Below are 19814 nucleotides of genomic sequence, written 5' to 3' on the forward strand. Positions count from 1 at the left end.
TCACTCATTGCAGGGGTAAGGCCCATCTTTGACACTTTTACATCCAAAGAACCGCTTTCTGCTGATTAAAAAACCTCCCCTCCTGCCTCACTCTGTTCTCCCACTGTATGGCAAGAGGTAATGTGAGAGGGGTGTCCATTTCCTGTCCCTTCTTTCCCTCCAAATCAACCACAAATAACTCACAGCTTCCTGAGCCTATCTTGATTTCACTCCATGAAGATAAGGACACCATTTATTGTTTTCATTGAGTTCGAGTGCTAAGACAGAGAGCGCCAAATTACTCTCAGATCGAGATAAATACACCCCAAATCGCTAATTCAATCCGTCTTCCAAGCTGGTGATGTTTTGAAGAGAGGGAAATATCAAAAGATCACATTGTGAAACCGGAGTGTGGTGGTGTGATATCGGCTAGAGACCTCATCAAATCGAGAAGAAAAGCTAACTGCAACTTGAGTCAGAATTCCCTCTGGAGAAGCAGAGAGCTGGTACAATGTGTCTGTGTATTAAATATGAAATGTGCATCCTTCATAGCTATGAGAGAAAATGGAGTGATAAGAGGATGAAACTAAATATGTATCATGATTTGAGTTTTTAGCCTTCGTGACACAACACAGAGCTGGAAATCAGTGCATCAGTGTTTGTGGAGCGCAGCGCTGCCCCTGGTAGTGGTGAGCCGAGGACTGCGAGTATTTACTGATGTGGTTATCTTGTCCTGTGACAGGCAGGATCACTCAATCAGCCGGGGCTGGCTGGGCTCAGGCAAGCATTACACGCGTATCCCCATACTTCTGGGGAGGAGGCGTCAGCCAAGCCAAATCTGATCAACAAATGCAGTTCCCCTGTGCCACAGCTATCTGAGATGAAGATGATATTATGTGGAAGTGAGCAAAGTGATGGAGACGGTACAGGGAGAAACAGAGAAAGACAGAGAGAGACAGAGAGAAAGACCTGAGAGTGGAACCTCCTCTAAGGCTCGGCTTCTTAAAGGCAAAGTGTCTCTCAACTGGAAAGCAAGACGATAACATGCAGATATATTTTAATAAGAACCATATGCCTTGCAACACTGCCTTTACTACATCAAAGAAGCACACATTTATATGCTGGAGACAGCAACACATTAATTATCAAAAACGTGAATTAAAAATAAAAACTTGTCTGTCCAGTAGAGTTACATACCAATTAAAAAGACAATCCTGGCAGAGTCCAACTGACATTTCTAATGATTCCTTTAAAAAATTACTCACATGTACATGTTATTAAAAGGTTAAGAAAAATTTGCATTTAGCAATGAGGAAAAATAAATATAGTGTTGAGTGTGCAGATAAGAGCTCAGTAATTAGGAGTAGACATTGCGGTGCTGGAAAACATTTGAAGAATAAACCTGGACTAGTTTGCTGCTTTCCCTGTTGCCCTACAGATATTTTACATTATTCAATCCAAAATACCATCTTTCTGATTCTAACTTTTCTTTTGCATGTTAATGTTTAATAAGAGCCTTTGGCTATCTATGGGCACAATTATTAGATATCCGCAGAGAGAAATTGAAAAATTAATCGTTCTCTCAATTTTGTACTTCTCTGATCCATTGGAAATGGCTGCACAAGCTGTGGCTTCTCCCCTGTCACAGGCTCCATCTAAACACAGTCGGTCCACTGCCAAAGATGGCTTGCTTGTGCAACCAAGACAATTGCATCAATACAGTAATTAAGTAATTATTTATATGTTTGCACTTGTCCTGGTGGACTACAACAGTGATAAGCCTATTGAAAGTGGTGATGATTACAGAGGTGTTCGTCCCTGGCCTGACAAAGGAATACAGAGTCTCTGTGTGTTTCATTATCCAAAAATATTAAACAGTATCACACAAAGTGTCACTGTGGGGATTTGACTGACAGGAAGATGCATCAATGGGCTCCACTAGACCTGTAGCCCACGCTGTGTGATGACACATGAACATGCTAATACACTCTCAGAATAACATGTTATAATAGGATGCACACGCTGACTGCAGTTACAGAAGACAAAATGGCTTGGACCAAGTGTCTTGTGCAATACTGTATATTTACATACAACTCAATTATCCATGTGTGGCCCTGTATGTTTTTGAACAATCCTTGTTTTGGCCCTTGCCATTGCTGAATGGAATCTATGCTAATATAATGTACCGAGGATAAATATGCTAATGTGCAGACAGATGAGCATTAAGTTATAGTTGACAGGAATTTATTCTACACACCATCCAGTTTCTAAGTGACAATTTTAGCCTTTAAAAGAAGAGTTAATATAAGACACCGAGGCTGATGCCCCAGGATTAACTCTCAGTGTGCACGCATGACATTTGAAATATATTCAAGTCAAACAAATTGCTGATTTCTTGTTTGAAGTAAATGCTAACTGAGTAAGAGGTTAAACAGGTTACAAGTCAGCTGATTCAGTCTGTTCTCTAGTGGGTGGTTGTAGTCTTTAAGATATTTTTGGGCACTTTAATGATAGGACAGATAATCATGAAAGGTTCAGACCCAAATCTGCATTCACAGCAGCAGTCTCCACCATCATGTGCTGTCTGGTCATGTACGAATAACTAGTCAATGACGATTTGTTAAGAATGATTCTTTTCAAAGCTTCTTTAAAGTGCACAATGTGCTTGAACGAAGAACAATTCTCCAAATATATTGAATGTGTGGCTTTGCTCAAAGCTACAGAGCTAACAGTAAACAAGGAATGACTAAAATCTGCACCTTAGTGAATCAGAAATTATGGTTAATTAAGGTTGGATATAATTAGCTCCCTCTGTGTGAATTGTGGCCCATTTTTGGCTCCTGATTTTGAAAAAGCCTAACTATTATCTAACTGCTGCAGCAACATAAAACAGTTGACTACATGATGGACTAAATCTAAGTTCACCTAAACTGGTTGATAAATTGTAACCAGTAGTGAAATGTGTAAGTGACACGTGCTGTCTGTGGCTGTCAAACCTCAGATGATACCAGTTTCTCTTGGCAAGTTATGCTTGTGTTTTAGATATTAAATGTGGTGTTGGCATCTGAGAGACATTACTTGAATCTGTCTGTATCTGAGAACAAGACCAGTGATTGATCTTGTGTGTTCACCATCTGCCTCCCAGTGCACTCCTGTTGGACTTACTCAATTTCCTCTACCATGCTTCAAACGTGACCCCACCCCCCAGCCAACCTCTATCCCACCCACATAGACAGCACACGCACACGCGCACACACAGACACACACACAGAACCCTGGACAGAACACCCTCCTCCCTAAACAACTCTTTCTTTAACATCTGCCCAGAAGCAGCACTGCTGCCTTTTGTCCACTCACTGTCTCCTAAGGCATGTCATCCAGCTCTAATCAAGCAGAAAATGGTCATAAATATTTCTTTCTGCTAGATTTCACATTCGCATTTCACGCAGGGACATGATATTTTCCCCCTACCTCCAGGGAGTACCTAATGCAAAAAACAGTTACTTATATTCAAGGCTCATGTTCCTTCAGTCAAATGCAGAACATATTCCCTGTTTGCAGGGAAAAAACAAGAAAAAAAGAGGGGAAGAAATAGAGAAAGGTGGAGGGGGGGAGACATAAAGGACTGTCTTATTTTCTGTGCCATTTACTGGCTAGTACTTTCACAGCCATCCCATTACATCATGTCAAAGATTGTAAACAAGCAAATAACAACAGCGCATCAGAGACCACAGCGAGGGAGCGGTGCACAGTGTCCTGCTCTGGAGGTCTCTCTGCTGCCAACTGAGGAGGAAAAAAACATTTGTTTTTATTGTCCATTTAAATAATATATATCTTTTTTGCACGGAGAGAAAAGATTGCACAAGGATTTATATGAACCATTGTCTCTGGCCGAGCCAAGTATTTATGGCACATGTCATTCACAGGATGCAGAGGTGCCATCACTATTATTTATGACAAGACATCCCATCAGGGCATATCATTCTCTAAATGGTATACAGCTATTCACCAGTGAATACCGACCTGTGCCATTTTTCTCTCAAATAGAGGCCATGTCACTGCGGTTGTTATTAATCACTGATAGATACTTTGATGGGTGGATGCGTGTCAAACAATCAAATTTACTCCAAGAGACCTGTACATGGTGTGGCTGTCCATGCATATTTACTTCAATGAAGGCTCATTTGATCATCAGTGTCAGTAGTTTATCATTTTCCTCCCTGCCTGACAAACACTGCTGTCAGGGGTTTTCAGTATCATAGCAAAAGAGATATACAATATGCTGTATGAAATTACTACAAATATTATATAAATACATTGCCGTACAAGATCAAACACTACACTCCATGATCGTGTTCTTATTGTGTTATTTTCAAACTTGTTCCCTGAGCAATTTCCCCAGTTACTTTACTGCAGAGCAAATATCCAATATTTTACTAAGTACGATGATGATGATGATGATGATTATTAAAAGCACTAAACAAGCATTAAGGCCCATGGTGTACGCACATTACATCCAAGGCTCATTTCCACCTCAATGCAGCAAAATGCTACAGTCTGGTGAGGACATTACGATTAAAATGACGCCTATTTCAATCCCTCTGATTTATAAGAATATAATGTAACACATCACGATATAATGTGCAAACAAAGGAAAAAACACAACAGATAACGTTGGTGCACAATTAATTGTGCCTGAATATTCCATTAATGATTCATTCATCAATGGAATCATGAATGCGATGGTGCAAACCATCAATCTATATTTTGAATCCACATTCTGTGAATAAACATACACATTTACACACATAGATATAAACATAAGTTCATCATCTGTCACTTTTATGTGATGTCATCATGCTGGTGAACTAAATAATGTTTTCTACTTCTATTTTTCGTAGATCTTAAAGGGGCAGTCCACCAGCTTTACACATCAGTTTTACTGGTAATGAGGAAAGTGACAACTCATGTTGTCCGTGGCTTAACAGTATCTGACCAAGTGTGATCTTGTGTATTGAGGGTTTGGACCTTGACATTGGACCAAAAGTCTAATATTTGAAGATTCAGCTCTTTAATGTTATTTTTCAGTTCCCCAACTTTATGATGTACAATAATATATCACTGGAACACTCCTGCATTTAAGTTTGTTTTGTTTTACTGTGTAAATACAGTTGTATTTATTGTTCTTTATTTAAATACATTTCACTGATGTGACATTAGTTTGCCATGTTAACCTCGGTGGAAAACGGGTAAAGCCTGGAGAAGCAGGTAAAAATAGGTCACCTGTTTAAATCTGGTCTTTAACTCGGAGTCCTTGTGGAGCTGAGGCGCTGTGGGCACAGTTGTGTCAGGATGCTCTGGGGACCAATAGCTGCTGTCTGTGTGCTAACAAATGGCAGCAGGTGGCAAACAGGTATTTTGCTACCACCACCTAGCTCCCCCCTCCCCCATCATCTCGCAGCTTGCATGCCAGGCCTTACAGGCTTACGCCGAGACTGAACTCTGATGTCCGTTACCCACATTGTGCCAGGAGATTATGAATAAGATATAAAATTCAAACTCGCTACAGGATTTTCACATTAGCTGGGCTGAGTAGGTGATGACCTCTATGCATACATGTATACAAGCAGGAGCACAGGATCAGGCTACTCCGCATTTGTGGCTGTTTACGTGCACAAACCCGAAAGATGCTTTAATCTGCAAAAAAAAAAATTGGGCTTAGTGAAACAAATAAGTGTTTTAGGAGGAGACAGTCGCGGTTTCAATTTCAATAGCTCATTTAACCCTTATCTGCCCAAATCCTTGGGGTCCATTCTATGTTAATTGGATCTACATTGCACTAGCATTGGGGGTGTTAACAAGCACAGCCTATGAATATTAATTACCCTGAAGTTTTATGCACAGGAAAGACTTCACTGATACATATTAATTCTATGAAGTTTTTTAAAGTAGTGCTCTCATTAAAAATGAATAGGCCCTGTGCTTGAATGTTTTCCCAAGAGGGGCTGTGCATCCTTAGGTCTATCCCTAATAAATTGGGTCAGATTGACTATCCTTAAAGAACAGCTTCTCCTTAAATTGGCATTATTATTCAACTAAATGTAAACATTCCAATCGGGTGAAGAAAGGGTTTTGTTTAAACAGTGTTTTGACAATGGCTATTAAAGCCAGTCATGTCTGAGCGTGCTCTTTCCCAACCACAGTCTCCTGAGGCCCTGTTAAAACGGTTACTTATTTACAACACTAAACACACAAGTTGTTCGGCTAAACAGCACAAAATTACTCTGCGTGCCTGCGTGTGCGCGGGGGGGGGGGGGGGGGGGGGGGGGGGGGGCACTTGTGTGAGGATTTGTGTGTGCATCTTGATGTGGAGCATTCATAAGCGGTTGTTGGCACAATGTCTAAATAAAACATTGAGGATGCATTAGTCCTCTGGCTTGCCGAGGCCTCTCTCTCTCTCTAAGCCATTTAATACAGAACTGACGCAGACGTGTTTCCCCGTCTGCCTCCAGCCAGCTGCTTGAGACACCTGCTCAAAGTTTAGAGTTGCCCACTTCAGCACAAACATGCAGACTAAGGCCATCAAAGACCATCCGGGCGCCACACAATGAGAACCACTTTGCTCTCCCTAATGATACCAGCATATACACTTGCATCATTTCCATTGGAGGCATTTGTACGTCCACACGTCCTGCAGAGACTCCCTCATCCATAAATTCTCCACAGGGACATAAAAGTATATCTAACCTTAAAGACAGAGGGTGCACGATTGCTTTTGTCTGACTATGTTTAGATACACACAAGTAAAATTAATATGAGAAATCAGTTAAGGGAGTCAGATATCTTGCAGGTGTACTGCTGTAGCAGGATGTGATTGTGGGAGAGAATGAAATTGTCAGAGTGAGTGAGTCCTGACTTTCTCCGGGGTTTCTTCTGCAAGCCGCCTTGTAAAAACTCTGGATAATCTCCAAATGAGCCCATGTGAGAAAACAGCAGGATTTATGGATTCCTCATGAGTGAGTGGGCATGTTGATGACATTTCTAAGGCGCGACAGACGGAAAACTGAACAAACAACAAGAACAAAAATATCTCAGGATGAATAAGTGGTGCCACACATGTAGAAAACACCAACAAAAATGTCAAGAGAGATTCTGGTGATAAGGGCCAATGCTGGTGTTGATGTGCTGTGTGATCTCTGCAGCTGGATTTATATGTTACCTCTTTCACCACCCCTCACCTGAACACTCTGGAGATTTCTGTGTTGTGAATTCATCTGTGCAGAAAATCTCCTGCTGCATTGTTCATGTGAAAAAAGCAAACTCAGAAGAAACTCCAGACCTCAGTGTGCGGACATTCTCCTGAATTCATGTTAAAAAAGGTTCGACAACAATAAGATATGTCTGCTCAGCCACACATCCTCTAACTCTTTCTGTAACGTCTTATTGTATTTTACTTGGCATCATACGATCTCATTCAGTATCTCATTCACTTGTATTCACTGTTGTCAAAATAGTTTGCAGCATGACATAGAGATATGGTTGACATCTCAGGAATTACTGTTAGTCTTTGTTTATAGCTAGCATTTATGAGCCGTGATCAAATATTTGTTCAGTTGTCTGGTGACAGGAAGAGGACATTTTTGTCAGTGAGAACAAGTGAAGTCTGTGTTTGGCTGCACTGAATAGTAATAATGTGGTGGTGGAGAGCAGGAGGGCACAGAACAGAAATCAGGTATGATGAAACTCAGGGGGACCAGGCTTCAGTGTGTCTGTCCCACTGCATAACAGATAGACTGTTTTTAAACAGATGATGATGAGATTTAGGTATTTTGTTTCATAGCAGATGGATGTCTTTACATTGTTAATAACATGAAAACACTGGTGAGGATACAAATTGATGTTATCATTGATAGTATTTTCAGATTTAACAATTAACCTTCTCAATTCCTCCTACCTAATGAAGGAAATAGGATTATTTAGTACATTTGTTGCTTGAATGAGGTTGGTATGAATTCAAAAGGTTGTATCACTTGTTGTTGTCATTTATGTTTAATATTTTTTATTGAAATGTAAAATATATTGAAAAATTGGCTAAACCATATTTAAGTGAGTGAATCACAAATGAGTGAACCAAAGACAAAAAAAAACAACAGTCTATATTTGATGCCCTTAACAGTATTAGCGTAACTTTTCTTATTTAACAAAAGTCATAATTATTTAATGTATGTAAATATAATCATAGGACACAACTAATTCCAGCAAGTGACCAATATGTTAGCGCAAAAGGTCTGACCTTAACACTATTATTCACATTACTCAAATGTAAACTCACCTTGTCTTTGTTTTCCTTTGCGCTGTGATGAGGTGGGATGAGTAACTGTGTGTGTGTGTGTGTGTGTGTGTGTTTGTTCTTGCGTGAGTCTGATTTCCACAGTGTCAAACAACTCTTGTGATCCCCCTTCTGCTGCCCACATAAGCAGGGTGTGTAAACAGGATGTCGACCCGAGCAACAGTCAACTATTTTAAACCACGGGCCTCGGCACAGATGCAACCTGTGCTTCATCTCCTCCCAGTCAGAGAACGGTGGCTGGAGGTAGACTCAACAAAATGGATGAGTTCATAGGCTGGCTGTCTTGGAGACATCCATAAGACAAAGCAGAGGTGCTGGGTGGTTTACCTCCCAAAACCTCACCAACAAAACTCTGGTGACAAAAGGATTTGAAAAGTTGCACCTAGACTAAATAGTTTTTTTCCTTTAATAAAAAAAATGCATGAAGCTGGGTTAAAAAAAAGCAATATGCTCCAAAATGAGAGAAGATTGAGCCTTAGTAAAATATTTGTGATATTTTCTCTGACATAGACTGTGTTTTTTCTTCCTGTAATAATTATTTCCCCCTTTTTTCGACATTGCAGCGCATCACTGTTCAATTTTCACCTCCATCTGTGTGATTATTAATCAGATCACACATCAATTGCCAGAACCAGCAAAGAAATTCAGCCTGTAATAAAACTGTCATGTGCTGTGGTATTAAGACAGATGTTGCCAGTTGTGTGATAACATAATTAAACTGTTCTGTGAGGGATTCCATAAAATTATTCAAATTGGACGAGCACTATCATTTTACCAATAAAGCAATTTAGGGCAATATGCAGTGTCATAACACTGATGTTATCCTCTCCGCCAGATTTTCCAATAAGTTGGAGCCTGTGCTTGGCCTCCTGTGACAATATGAACACTATAAATGAAGATACCTGAGAGCTCCTGGAGATGGAGGCTCGGGTGTTGTCACTGTGATCCGCTCTGTGGATACATGCTCGCACAGTGCATGACTTAGATGACAAGGCTCAGAGAGGAAGCACACAGTCAGTAGGATAATGCACCACTGCTATTGGTCTAAAAGCAGCTTTTATCACACGTGTCAAATATTCAGCGCTGCACTGCACAGATATATAATTCTGCAGCAGAGTAAATACAGAGATACTGGCAGGAATTCAATTCAAACGTGCGGCGATAAGGCAGAGTTCTTCTTGTGAAACACAGAAACACTGTATGTATTTCAATCCGGGCATCGCACTCTGTCCCTCTTGCCCTCAGCTCAGCAGCAGAGTACATGTGATTAACAGGGATCTGAGGCAGCAAATGTTCTCTGGCCTCCTCTATGACCTGATGCTGTTAACTCCCCGAGTCTGACCATTAGCCCAAAATATGGACGGGAAGCCAGAAACCAGCAGGCCCTACGCTGCCAGGCCTGGCCTTCGGGCCTTGGCGCTCTCTGAGCATGTATGTGTACTGTATGTCTGCATGTGTGTGACTATGTCTGTGTGAGTGTACTGTGAGAGCGAGGCTTATCATCTAGCACGTCCCCCTAAAGCTGGGCAAAACACAGCTTCATGACGGTGGCTAAGTTGTGCATTTCCACCTTCTCAAGCCTCCACCAGGGACAGTGGCCTTGCATTATGCAAACAGAATACCTGTGCCCACTCAGCTCTTTCCGCTGCCACTGTGATGCGTGTCACTCTCTCCTCTTTTTACACGCAACACGCCGGACACCTCAACCACACAGGCAGAGGAGCAGAAGACAAAAAAACCATACTGTGCTGGACTTATCTTGTGATAAATAACACAGCTTTAAAGGGACTTGTTTGACAAAGCAGCCTGGAAAGAAGAGCAATTACTCATCCCTCTTTTATTTTTTTACCCTTTAAGAGAGTGTTGGGGTATATTTGTACAGTATCACTGAGAGAAAGAGACAAGATGATATTTTAGAACTCGCTCGAACTTGATTAAAAGGGCTCCTCTAAAAGACAGGATATTAATATTTAATGGTCTACAGTTGTATCAGTTCAACCAAATTTAGAGTGAAGGAATGGTTCGGGTGGTTAAACATGTGAGATGTTATAAAATGACCATACATCACAGGAAATCCATGTAGGGAGTCTGAATGTCCTAAAAACAGCAGTTTCAACACTGATACATCGTCATCATTTTTGCTGTTGTCTGTGTTTTTTGACTACAACAGCTACACAACACAACTTCCTGTTGCAAAATCAGAATCACAAATCAAACTCTTTCATGCTTTCTGTTTTGTTTCCTGCAGTATCTTCATTTCCTCATGTGGATAGCGTAAAAAAAACACTTCTGCGACACAAACATGCTGAGAAACACATAGAAGATGATATTAAAACAAATATTATATTTATGTTCTAAAAACAAGGATGCTCATATATCATGCACAAGTAGCTGCAAACAATTAGGTACAACAACATTTATAAGCACACCCAAATGAGACAACGGTTGCATCGCAACAGATAACACGGAGTTCCTCACAAAGTGAACTCAAAAAACAGACAGGGGCTTTTCTTCATCCTTAGTTCTTAAACAAACAGTGTTTGACTTACTAATAGAGATGCTTAAATCAAGCTTATGGTCCACTTCCCCCAAATCTGACTAGTCTACAAGATGAATTCCCCTGTCAGAATTAAGATGATCAAACAGATTACAATTATTTCATCCCCCATCTTTATTAATGAGGACTGTCTTTCATTGTTATGTCCCCTAATAAGAATAAATGATATGCCACTGCCAGGTTTGTTGTTCCCGCTCACTCAAGGGATTCACAGACATTTGAGTCTGAGAAGAGTCTAGATTGATTTTTGCCTCACCTAAAGGGGTAATAGCATCTTGGATGTTTTGTGAAGAACAAAGAAAAAAAAGCCGTCAGCGTGTCAGTTAGAGGCGTATTAGTGTGAGCTCCAAATAAAACTTAAAAGAAAAACTGTGAAATGTCGCAAAAGTAAAAAGTTATCAAGTAATTGAGCGAAGATCGTAATTCCCCAGAGACAATTAACATGGTTCATGGTGCATGAGTGAAAATCCTGGGTTAGTCTAATGGGAGAATAAAAAGACTGCCTGCCTGCCGTCCCAGTAGCTCTACCATGGTAAGTAGCCTATCAAAGCCCAGTGTCAGGAGCTGAGAGTGAGACGTCTCGTCCTTCGTCCTCTGCATCCACGCGCCATTTATCACACACAACAATTAATACGCCTCCCTCTGTTTCAACTCCAACTGTGGGCCACAGAAATTAACCAGTGGATTTGTTCAAAAGGCATAAAGCAATAACAGCCTGCCTTTTACCAGTTAGTAAGCAGGGGGCAAAATATGCGACTGCAATACTTTGAAATGGGAAAGAGAACGTTTTTTCTTCCTGTAATGCCACGACACATACTGCAGAGTAATAGTTCTTTCTGGATGACTAGAGAACAGGGACCATGCTTGGACGGATAGCTCTATTCTAGCAGGGAGGCTTTATTTCCATCCCTTCTTGGTGTCAAGTGCACATCCATGACACCCCTCTCTCACCCCTCCTCTCTCCCCCTGCCTCAAATACATTCATCAAAGTTGTAACCCTGTTGTCTTTGCAGAGCGAATCAGAATGTGCCCCTGGCAAAGAATGAAGGAAAAGTCAACAGGAATTAAGTTTCAGACCAACTGTTTACTCAACTGTGGCCTGCAGTTATTGAAATTGTATCCATGGTTTTGTGTGACTACTGCAGTAATGAATTCAGTATGGCTGTGATTTTCTCACTGACGACATGCTCGTTTTGAGCTGGAAAAAAGATGGGATGGAGGTGAGGTCTTGGAACGGAGGGTATGGAGCTTGGGGAGTAGGGATGAAGAGCAGATTTGGAAAAGTCTAAAGGACTAACACTGAGACTGAGGAGCAGCTTGCCACATGCTAGCATGCCCCTATACTTACTGATTGGTTAAAGGTTCAGTGTGTAGAATTTAGTGACATCCAGAGGTGAAGTTGCATGTTGCAGCTGAATACCCCTCATCTCACCCTCCCCTTTCAAACATGAAATAGAACATGTGGTGAACTTCAGCTGTCATGAAAACCCAAAAGGTTTTAGTTTGTCCAGTTGGGACGACACTCAAAAACATGGCAGTCTCCGCAGAGAGGACCCCCCTCCATGTAAATATAAAGTTTTTAGATATAAAGAGCCCATTCTATGGTAAAGAGAAGAACTATTCATACAATTTAGATGAAACACACCAGTGAAAACATCACTAGGATTATTTTATTTTCAATTTCGGCCAAAAATCCCTTTCACCTAAATCATACACACTGAACCTTTAAAGCCTATTTCTTGCTATTTATCCCATTTCTCTCCACTAACAGATGCATCCTGTTCTGACGATACACTGTACCTAGAGGATGAAACTAAAACATAACCTGGGGCCTGTATTGTACATTTGCTCATCTAGCTATGAGTCACACATCTTTCTAATGTACAATTAATTGAAGCACGGGTAATATGGAAATGTTTCAAAAACATGACTAATCACAATGAATAATAAGTTAAGAGTGTATGTAGGGCAGAGTACTAAACTTAAAAATAATGAATTTGATAAAACAAACATTAACATTGCATTAACATGTAAACCAAAGCAAGTCCGATGTCATACAATGCCTTTTCAAAGTGCTAAGCTATTTACAAACACATTTTTCATATCTTGTGTTGTCAAAATAAGATATGACTGAATTAGCTGTTTATCATATCTTCTGACAACAGACTTGTACATCACAGAGTCACAATATCACACCATGATGGCATGATGATTCTGCTGAAAGATGATGAATGATAATAGTGAATTACAGCTCTGCTCTGTACGTTATAGCACCATACCCCCACTCTGTGCTACAGCATGCTGCTCCATGCTGTAGCATTGTTGCCCTCCCTGATGGATGTGCTGTGACAACAGACAGCGGCACAGAGCCTGTGCATCATCACCAAACAGCTCCTGACAACAACCCCAGCCGCCCTGTCGGATAGACCGAGATAGCGGATGACACAATGATCTTTTCAATGTTGTTTCCTTAAACACACTGTCGTGTGCCACACACAATGCTGACACCAACAGAAAAAGCTTGTCTGTTTGCCTCAAGTCTGAGATGGCGAAAAATGTTTCGGGCTCCACCGACAGCAGCACTGCCGCGCATCCCGGGGTCTCATTGGTTAAAGTGGCAAAGTGTGGCATTAGTTGTGAGTGTGAGATGTGTTTACAATGAGTCGGAGAAAAATGCTGTCATCCTGTTGGATGTCACAGTTTTTTAACTGTCCACACTATCCTGCAGCACCTACATACTTAAAATATGTCAGGACACCATTATAAATATTTTACCAAAATGCAGATTCTGCATGCTACGATAAACACGTTCATAACCAAACACAATCACACAGGGAGAGCACTTCCCCTTCTTTAAATATTCAAAGAGGGCCTCAATATACATAAATAATAATAATAATGTGTTTATGTACTAGATGTACTTTGAGATGAAATTAAATATTAAGAGGCACTTTAAGGAGAATGAGGCCTGCTGTTGACATGGCTTAATAAAGTGAAGACAGGTGTGAAAGGGGGACTGGTCTACCTGGTGCTGCTGGAGATGCAGGAGGTCAGCCGCAGTCACCTCCACTGACGGAGTGGCACTCTCTGGTCGCCCCTCCCTGGACCCACCCTCCATGCTCGCTCCTCCATTTTGACTGACTGGTCCGTTACTCGTCGCCTCCGTCCCAGATTCTTGCATCATGACTTAAAAACCTGAGAGAAGACACAGAAAAAAGAAAAGAAAGGGGGACAGAGATGGAGAGAAACAGCTGTTAAAACACACAGCAGTGAGGTCGCATTTCAACACCGCACCAAACTATAAACATCTGTCATATCCTTCCCACACAATTTCACTTTTATTGCAGGTTTCCCTGTTGGTTTGTGCTTCCCCGAGTCTTGTTTGTTTGCTTGTAGAATATGCAATGAGGCAAACACACACGCACATGCTCTCACAGACTGCTTCTCTGCAGCGTAATGAACTGCTCCTTTGTTTTGTCTTTTCCGGTGCGGATCCTTTTGCAGATGACAAAGTCCTCTCTGGCCTGGAGAGAGAAATGAGTGGGATTCGGGTTCTGTTTGTGTTTTCCATTGCGGGGTGTATATATATACACAGGGGTGCGGTGGAGGGGTTTGGGGTCCAGCACACATCTGAGTGGAACCCAACCTGAGTTGAGTGAGAGCAGAGGAGCCCAAGAAAACACTGGACCTCCAAAAACCAAACACTTTCTATGGAAATGGATATATTTACTTGCATGGCTCCCAGAAGAACCACGGCAGAATGGCTTTTTAATGGGAAACAGGGCGACTATGTGAGGCCTGCCAAAGGATCTCCATGAGAAACAGCCAATATGAGGCCAAGCGAAAACAGTCCAATCCTTCAGGGGTGCTCAATTAACACCAAAACACAGGTCTGTGTAAAAATAAACTGCTTTGAGCAGTTGGAAAACATTTTATCTTTCATAACTTCATCAAACTGAAAAGGATAACAAAACAATTATCGTCAGCGTATACTTTTATATACCATTTCTTTATATATTAAAAATATGACAAAAGTAATTACTGTTAAATGTGACGACACATTTTACATCCTCTGTTCTGCTGTTGGAAACACAAAAGCCAGACCGACAAGCCACCCATCTCCTGCCTTCCTGGGGACGAGTGCCAGGGTAACACCAGTGCGTTTCTGTGCCATGTATTCCTCAAATCACTGGAATGATTTAGAGCTTTTGTGCGTCAGTCGCAGGCCTCACTGGTGCAGTGCGTCTAGCCCCTCGATTCCAGGTTGGTTAATGAAGCTGACCAAGTCAGGCAGAAGCGAATTAACTTGGCTGATTAATTATTTATATGAAGCAGAATAAATGCCTTTAAAACACTGGGCCTCATCATGAAAGAAGGTGAAAATGGAACTAAATGCAGATTTATGGCATTGTGTTTAAGGCGTGTAATAGGAAGGCCAATGCGAGTTAATATGTGCTCAACTACGGCGGCACAGCGTCTCCAGAGATCCCGATCTAAACAAGATGCAGGCGCACACCCAGACACCGTGGGGACGCACACTCAGGCTGACAGATAGGAAATTGAGGTTGACAACTTGTCAAATAAGAATATTTACAGAGCAGAGGTGAGATAATAGTTATAGTTAACAGTTTATTAAAAAATAAACAGGCACTGGTTCTCAGAGACAGTCTTAAAGCTTGGGATTATCAGTAGCTCTTGTGGGCTTCAGTGAGCTACAACCAGAACTAGAACCAGAACAAAACCCTAACCCAAAGTGCACATTGGGTTACATCTTGTCTCCTGTAAAAGCCCTCCTTTGCAAGAAGCATGAACACGCGAGTCATCCGACACTGTGGCCTGTGCTGGTTCAGTTGTGTGTCATGACGCCTCCACACTCAGAGGCCTGTCTGAGCAGCTTGGGCCCGGCCTACAGGCCCAGTTGTCTGGGCTGGGACTAAAGCCGGCCCCCCTCTCCCTCCAGACAGATGTTGACCCGGCTCACCCCTCCAGTCTGGCACAGGCTCCTTCCATAATGGGATTTTCTAAACAAGGGGTGAGCAAGAAGAATACTGTGGGATGGGATGCAGCCAGCCACTACTCCATCTACAGGCTCCCCCTTGTAGCAACTCCCCTTCTGAGACACCAATTAGAAACACACATTCTCAAGCAAAATTAAATGCCATTTGAAATAAACCATGTGCTGACGTTATTCACCCCCATTTATTTTTCAAATAAAGACATTTTTCCACATGCAAAAAAGAGGACTTGCTTTTTTTCTTTTTTTCTAAAGCTTAATAAAACTGGAGAAAGTAATGGCTATTATACATGCACTGTCATTCCGTGCAAAATTCTCATAATTATAACAGAAAGGCGTAAATTTCCAAATGCATGGCATCTCCAAAAGTAATCAAGAGGATGAGCCGCAGGGCTATTTTAATGTATGCAAAACTAGTGACCCACAGTAAAGGAGAGAAAAAGCTTCAATGAATGCAAAGTAATGCGCGCATGCTTGGAACCGGCACTGATGAGGGGATGGCTAAAATTAACACCCAATTAATTTTCGAATTGACAAACAAATGAAACCCATAAATCTACCTTCTCGTTAATTTCACCACAGAATAATTCAAAGCTGCAATATCATGAGCAAAAAAATTGGAGGAAAATGGAAAGTGGGCATTATCCATCATAAATATCAAGCAGATAGGAAAGAGCCTTATTAGAGAGTTGCGCTGATAACAATGTTAATCTGTGAGGCACTGAGGCAGGGACGCCATCATCAGCTGGGGCCCCGGCCACTCAAGCCATGTGACTCGGCCTGCGTTTGTTTATCCATGTATTTATTTTCACTTTGCTCAGGGGATAGCCTCCTTCACCATGACTCAAAAAGCTCCAGGTTTTTCCATCCGTTCCATTTATACAATGTGCACAAATTCAGCTGTAATTACGGGTCAAGTGTCCCACTAAAAGGGTGCAGTTACTGGGGTTAAGAACATATATACATAAATACATGTTCATGCTCCAAACACAAACATTTCAACATAAAACAACACACAAAAAGAGACATGAGAAAAATAATATTTCTTATTAATAATGGAGCATGTCAGCGTTTTTTTGTTTCTGTTTTTTTTTTTTTAATCCTGAGCTGGAAAGAAGTTTAAAGAACAAGAATGAAAATAATGGAAATTCCAGGAGATCAAAACAAGGCAACGTCAGTTTGTTCGAAAAGAAACCGGCTGTGCTGTTGATTATTAGATGCCTCTCTGTTCTTTGGAGGGGGGGGGGGGTTGCTTGCAAAACAAAACAAGTGTTTGGAAAAACACTGGATAATAAAAAAAGGTCAGAGTTTCTGTTTGTTTACAGTTTGTTTTGTTTTCCCTGCCTCAAATATGAGGAGTACAGTACAAACAAGAGTCTCATGTGTCTCCCACCTGACCAGACAGGTTGAAGGTTAAGAACAGCCGGCGGCCAGAGCTCATCAGCCCTGCCTTTCCTTGCCTCCCACCCCCCTCCGTGAAAACATAATGCCTGTCCCCATGTCATGCTTGCCTAGAATTCAACAGCTCAAACAAGTCAGCAGTCGATTCAAGGTAGGGTCGGCCTGCGCAGCTGTGCTCTGACCCTTCTCCATGTTCTGTTTTTCTTAATGCTCATGACAGTAAAGCCTTAGCGGCCACCTGCTTCAACTCACCGAGTTCTCACACAGCCCTTGTTTACACAAGCCCACAACAAAAGCACAACATTTCTTGGGTGGGAGATAAAGACGTACAAAAGGAGAAGACAATGGGGAGAGGTTCACTTTAGAGTTGTTTAGGTTCGGCTTGGTTGCTAGACTAGACAACACATCAGTGTGTGCAACAACAGAATGCATCTCAAGGTTTGTTAAGAGCTGTATGTTTTGCTGTATTTTGGCTCCTGGTTCTGGGGAAAAGTCAAAAGACACAAGCTGTATGATAAATGGTCCATTATCACAGGCCTCATCGCTGATAACAACTACTCTGAGACTCTTGGAAACATCCACCAGACAACAGGCTGATAAATGGGGTAAAATACCCAAAACCTTTCAAAACTGTTGTCCCACGCCCTTGTGTACAGAGCTGCGTACCAAAATCGGGTAGCTAGCGGATCGGATCACGATGCAGATTTGAGTGCCTCATCCCAGTGCCTGAACCATATACTGAACGAGTTGCCTTGTAGGCAACATAAATGTCACCACACATCCCTCGTTAACATTATAATTAACTCTGGCGACAACACACTCTCAGCATGGCTCTGGCAGCACGTAACTTTAACCCAGAATTAGCTAGTAGCCACCTCTTCACTCGAGTCGACACAACAACAAAATGTTTATAGCTAAAGGATCAACAGTGTGACTTATTTCATGTGAAATGATTCTGACACAGGGTGTACAGCACATGTTTAAAAAATGTAGGAACCGGTGAGTTTTAAAAGACTTGATTTAGCACTGGTATCGGAAAAAGCTTTAACAATGCCTAACCCTACTCGTATATGGGAAAGATTTTCATCATCTGCAAAAAGTGGGACTTTTACAAAACCAGAAGCACATCGATCACAAAGACTCAATCTGAACTCTTGATACCATTCCCAGTCCACTCTGCGTTGAGAAGAACTAACGGCAGGAATGACATTTTGCCAAAATAGACTTCACAGTCAGACCAAACAACCATGTAATCTTGTCAGCCACTTCAACCAAATCGCAGATAAGCAGAGCGTATCTCCAGACTACTGTGACAATAAAGTAGGAACACACACCCCAGCCCCTGCAAGCAATACATCCACCGCAAAAAAAAAAGAATTAAATCCCACATCCCTGCACCACATGACACAGACACAGGAGCCTTTTCTAAAGTTCTTCACAGACCTTGTACGGGCTAGAGGCAGACCACTCACACTGGCAAACAAAGCAGCTGTTTGTTTAATAAGTGATTGCTGCCATGGCTACAGTAAACAGGAGGAGCGGGGGTTTGTGTTTATGAACAAACACATCTCCTTGCAGGAGCCATTTAATATTAACCAGGTGGAATGATTGGGCGATTTCCTAGGTGACACTAGGGGCAGGCAGAGTGTAAACAGGTTCTGTGAGGAGAGGGGGGCCAGACGTTAGGGATTCAAGGTCGATGCAAATACAGCTTTCGGCTAGAAGGCAAAGCAGAAGTCAAGATAAACAAAAAGTCATTCTTGTGACATTTGAAGGCGCGTTAAGCTGGTGTGTTCCAGCTGCTCGCAAGCCGCCGTGAATGAAACGGAGACGGGTGAGGGGGCGGACTGCGGGGTCGGCCAGCGAGGTGGTCTCCTATGGAAACACATCATTGTCAAGCAAAGCGACCCAAGTGTTTCATCCAGACCCAACAAACAGTGGCTCTTCACAGCAGCGCAGCGAGGAACTTGTAAAAACATGTTAAACATTTACCTTATTCAATTATTCAGTAACAGGGTTTGTGGAAATAACAAAGGATGTGTGAGGGCGCCCGCAACATGAGGGTATGGAGCGAGAAAACAACCAAAACAAAAAAAAGAATTAGGTGGAAATGAATGGACAGAGATGTAATCTATCATAAATCAAAGAGTATGGGTGTGATTTCTTGATTAATGTGTTTCTCCATCTGTTGGATCAAACATTGAGTTTGTTCAAATATAAGCAGTGATTACACAAGATGATGTAGATATTGTAGAGTGGGGGCATGTCACCTTGACCATGAATTTTTCATGCACACAACAACAAGCCATCTGCTGAACTGGTGCCATCGAGGCCTACCCACAATCCAAAGTTTTTCTATCTCTACTTCCCTATCAGATTTCCTTCAGGTGGGTTTAAAAACTCAGTTATACCACATTGTGATGAACGTGATAGGATTCTCAAGCGTGAAATTTAGATTCAAAACTATGACAACACCAGAGGAAAAGGGGCTCGACATCCAAGCAGTGGTGATT

At 41.8% G+C, this 19814-nt stretch overlaps 1 protein-coding gene across 13 annotated transcripts in view; it reads right to left on the minus strand.

The window, feature by feature from the left end:
• foxp1b (forkhead box P1b) overlaps positions 1-19814 on the minus strand; it is a 153691-nt gene that overhangs the window by 66606 nt on the left and 67271 nt on the right. For all 13 annotated transcript variants that reach the window (XM_020086817.2, XM_069512654.1, XM_069512694.1 and 10 more), the window contains one exon: positions 13912-14081. In XM_020086817.2, the coding sequence (XP_019942376.1) occupies positions 13912-14070 (159 nt within the window). In that variant the 5' untranslated portion in view covers positions 14071-14081. The remainder of the gene's footprint in view (positions 1-13911; positions 14082-19814) is intronic.

This window comes from Paralichthys olivaceus, chromosome 2, assembly GCF_024713975.1.
Source record: "Paralichthys olivaceus isolate ysfri-2021 chromosome 2, ASM2471397v2, whole genome shotgun sequence".
Lineage (NCBI taxonomy): Eukaryota > Metazoa > Chordata > Actinopteri > Pleuronectiformes > Paralichthyidae > Paralichthys > Paralichthys olivaceus.